At 38.7% G+C, this 3,061-nt stretch overlaps 1 protein-coding gene across 1 annotated transcript; it reads left to right on the top strand.

Annotated features, from left to right (window-relative positions):
• The first annotated feature begins 626 nt into the window (after positions 1-626).
• Positions 627-3,031, top strand: LOC102681804 (F-box/LRR-repeat protein 14). The gene has a single exon (XM_006612319.2). The coding sequence runs from the start codon at positions 789-791 to the stop codon at positions 2,232-2,234; it is 1,446 nt and encodes a 481-aa protein (XP_006612382.1). The 5' UTR covers positions 627-788; the 3' UTR covers positions 2,235-3,031.
• Positions 3,032-3,061: the final 30 nt, after the last annotated feature.

Raw genomic sequence — 3,061 nt, 5'->3', positions numbered from 1 at the left:
GTAATAACGTTACATACACGCGCACTCAAACACACACACGCACACGCGCGCGCGCGTGCGCGCGTGTGTGTATGTACTTTATAGTAGATGAATACATACACGTATTTATACATAATAGAAAGAGAAGAAGAAGAGAAGGACGGTGCGAGGGAGGTTAAAGGAGAACGGTCAGGAAAGAACCGAGAGAACAAGAGAGAGAAATATAGAGAACAAGAAAGAAAGAAGAAAGCGAAACGTGCGGATGAAAGGAAATAGGAATCAAAAAATATGATAGCGTTACATTTATTATGCGGTGTTCGTAAGTACTAAACGATCCGCGTGGGACTGAAAATTGTAAAGCAAAATAATCGACGAACTTTTTCTTTTATTTTTCATTAATTAAAATAAATTTGTCATCGATGTACGATTTAATCCAAGTAAATATTGACGTGATCGATAGAAAAGTACAGTGTTCGAGATTGAATATCGTTGATTTCGAATTATTATTTACATGGGAAAATCGAAGGCGAAATATAATACGAGATATGTGGTACGATATAATTAATTGCGAGAAAGAAATAGAATAGCTGTGTTTGAAAGAAAAGGAGAAACAAGTGAAAAATATGAAGAGATGATCCCATAAAGGCAAAGAAATGTATAGGAAAGAAAATATAGGAAAGAGAAGCGAAGAAAACGGAAAGAAATAAAATAAAGAGAAAAACGTGTACGAAATAATAACATTAAGGCTAAGAGTTTTTGAGAAACGTGTATATGCGTGCGTGCGTGTGTATAGTATATCAGTGGGCAAGATGGAGGAAAGTCAGCTGTTGATGACGGAACTTCCGGCATTGACGCCGAGTCGTGGTACAACGTTGCTTCATCGTTCAAGACATTATTATCAGTTACACCAACCGCACCTGGCTGCGATACCGACCTCGCAGAGTCAAGGGATTCTTTATAACTCGAGTAACGCGCCACATTATACTAGCGGTACGACCGGTCTACCGGCATACGCGCAAGGTCTTTCATCGAGGCAACAACCGCAAGTAATTGCTCGCGGTACTGTCACACCGAGCACGCATATCTCCTGCCTGTATCCTGAAATATTGGCGTTGATCTTCAGCTACCTCGAGGTCAGAGATAAGGGACGTGCCGCCCAAGTATGCACGGCGTGGAGAGATGCAGCGTATTACCGATCTGTTTGGCGAGGGGTTGAAGCCAGATTACACCTAAGAAAACAGGCACCAGCGTTATTCGCTAGTCTGGTAAGAAGAGGAGTGAAAAGGGTCCAGGTATTGTCGTTGCGGAGAGGTCTCGGCGATGTTTTGAAAGGCGTGCCAAACTTGGAGGCGTTGAATCTCTCGGGTTGCTATAATATTACCGACGCTGGCTTGATCAATGCTTTTTGCCAAGAATATACCACGCTTACCGAACTCAATCTTTCGTTGTGCAAACAAGTGTCAGACATTTCTCTCGGTAGGATAGTGCAGTATTTAAAAAATCTCGAACATTTAGAACTCGGTGGTTGTTGTAACATTACCAATGGAGGGCTTCTTTGTATAGCATGGAATTTGAAGAAATTAAAAAGACTCGATTTACGAAGTTGTTGGCAAGTATCCGATTTGGGTATTGCTCACTTGGCTGGTGTAAATCGCGAAGCAGCTGGAGGAAATCTTGCATTGGAACATTTGAGCCTTCAGGATTGTCAACGGCTGAGCGACGAAGCTCTCAGGCACGTGTCGATCGGTTTAACCACTTTGAAATCGATTAATCTCTCGTTTTGCGTATGTATTACCGATTCAGGGTTGAAACATCTAGCCAAGATGTCTAGCTTGCGCGAATTGAACCTTCGATCCTGTGACAATGTTTCCGATATCGGTATGGCTTATCTTGCGGAAGGTGGCAGTAGGATTTCTTCATTGGATGTATCATTTTGCGATAAAATCGGAGATCAAGCGCTTGTTCACATTTCCCAAGGATTGTTTAATTTGAAATTATTATCGCTATCTGCTTGTCAAATCAGCGACGAAGGTATTTGCAAAATCGCAAAGACCTTACACGATTTGGAAACGTTGAATATTGGTCAGTGCAGCAGATTGACGGATAAAGGACTTTACACCATTGCTGAGAGTATGAAACACTTGAAATGTATCGATCTTTACGGATGCACCAGGATAAGTACCAATGGCTTAGAAAGGATTATGAAATTGCCGCAATTGAGTACGTTAAATCTTGGTCTTTGGCACGTGCGGTGATGGCTTTTTCTCAATCGTACATATTATATGCGTCCCTACATTCGTATCAGTGACCAACATGTTTCCTCGGTGCCTGTGAAACATTGCCAGATACATGCCGATTTTCTAGTTGTTTCTCTTCTTCTTGTGAGTTTTTATTCTTTCCTTATTCTTTTCTCTCTTCTGTCCATTATTCTATTCCCTACATCTCCCTTTCCTTTCATGCATAAGTACATAGACAATCTATAAATAATTCAACTTGATCTCTTTCATTTTCTTTTTTCTTTTCAGATCATGTGACACGATTGCGTAACGCGTGCACGCTTATCTTTTGTTCCTTGTCATCCTCACAATTATGTTGAACACAAATTTTCCTTTTTCGATTATACATCATCGTATACATATATATACCGATATCTAATTGCTAATTCGGATCAATATATTCGATATATACTTGTATATATTTTGATTTTATCATATCAAATTTTCTCAAGATTTTTTCTCAAATTTTCAACGCTTCGTTCATCGCGTATTTACCATACGTATTTACATAGACATATTATTGGAAATTAATTTCTAATGTAATTTTCTCGACGATACATAATCGTATTTATCTATAGATTCGGGATTCCATTCGTTTCTTTTATTATAATCGTTAAAATTGAATTTTAATCGAAGTTTAAACTAGACTATATATCTAACGCTTACGCTCTTTTCGTGTTTTTCAACTCGTTCTACGTAATGAAAATTCGCTAATACTGTTTCTTTTTTTCCTTCCCTTTATCATATCAAACAACAGCGTTTTCTTCTTTATATGTACATATATTGTATACATATATATATATATG

The sequence above is a fragment of the Apis dorsata genome, unplaced genomic scaffold (genome assembly GCF_000469605.1).
Source record: "Apis dorsata unplaced genomic scaffold, Apis dorsata 1.3 scaffold_108, whole genome shotgun sequence".
Classification (NCBI taxonomy): Eukaryota; Metazoa; Arthropoda; class Insecta; order Hymenoptera; family Apidae; genus Apis; species Apis dorsata.
This window is presented reverse-complemented; position numbering and strand designations above follow the sequence as displayed.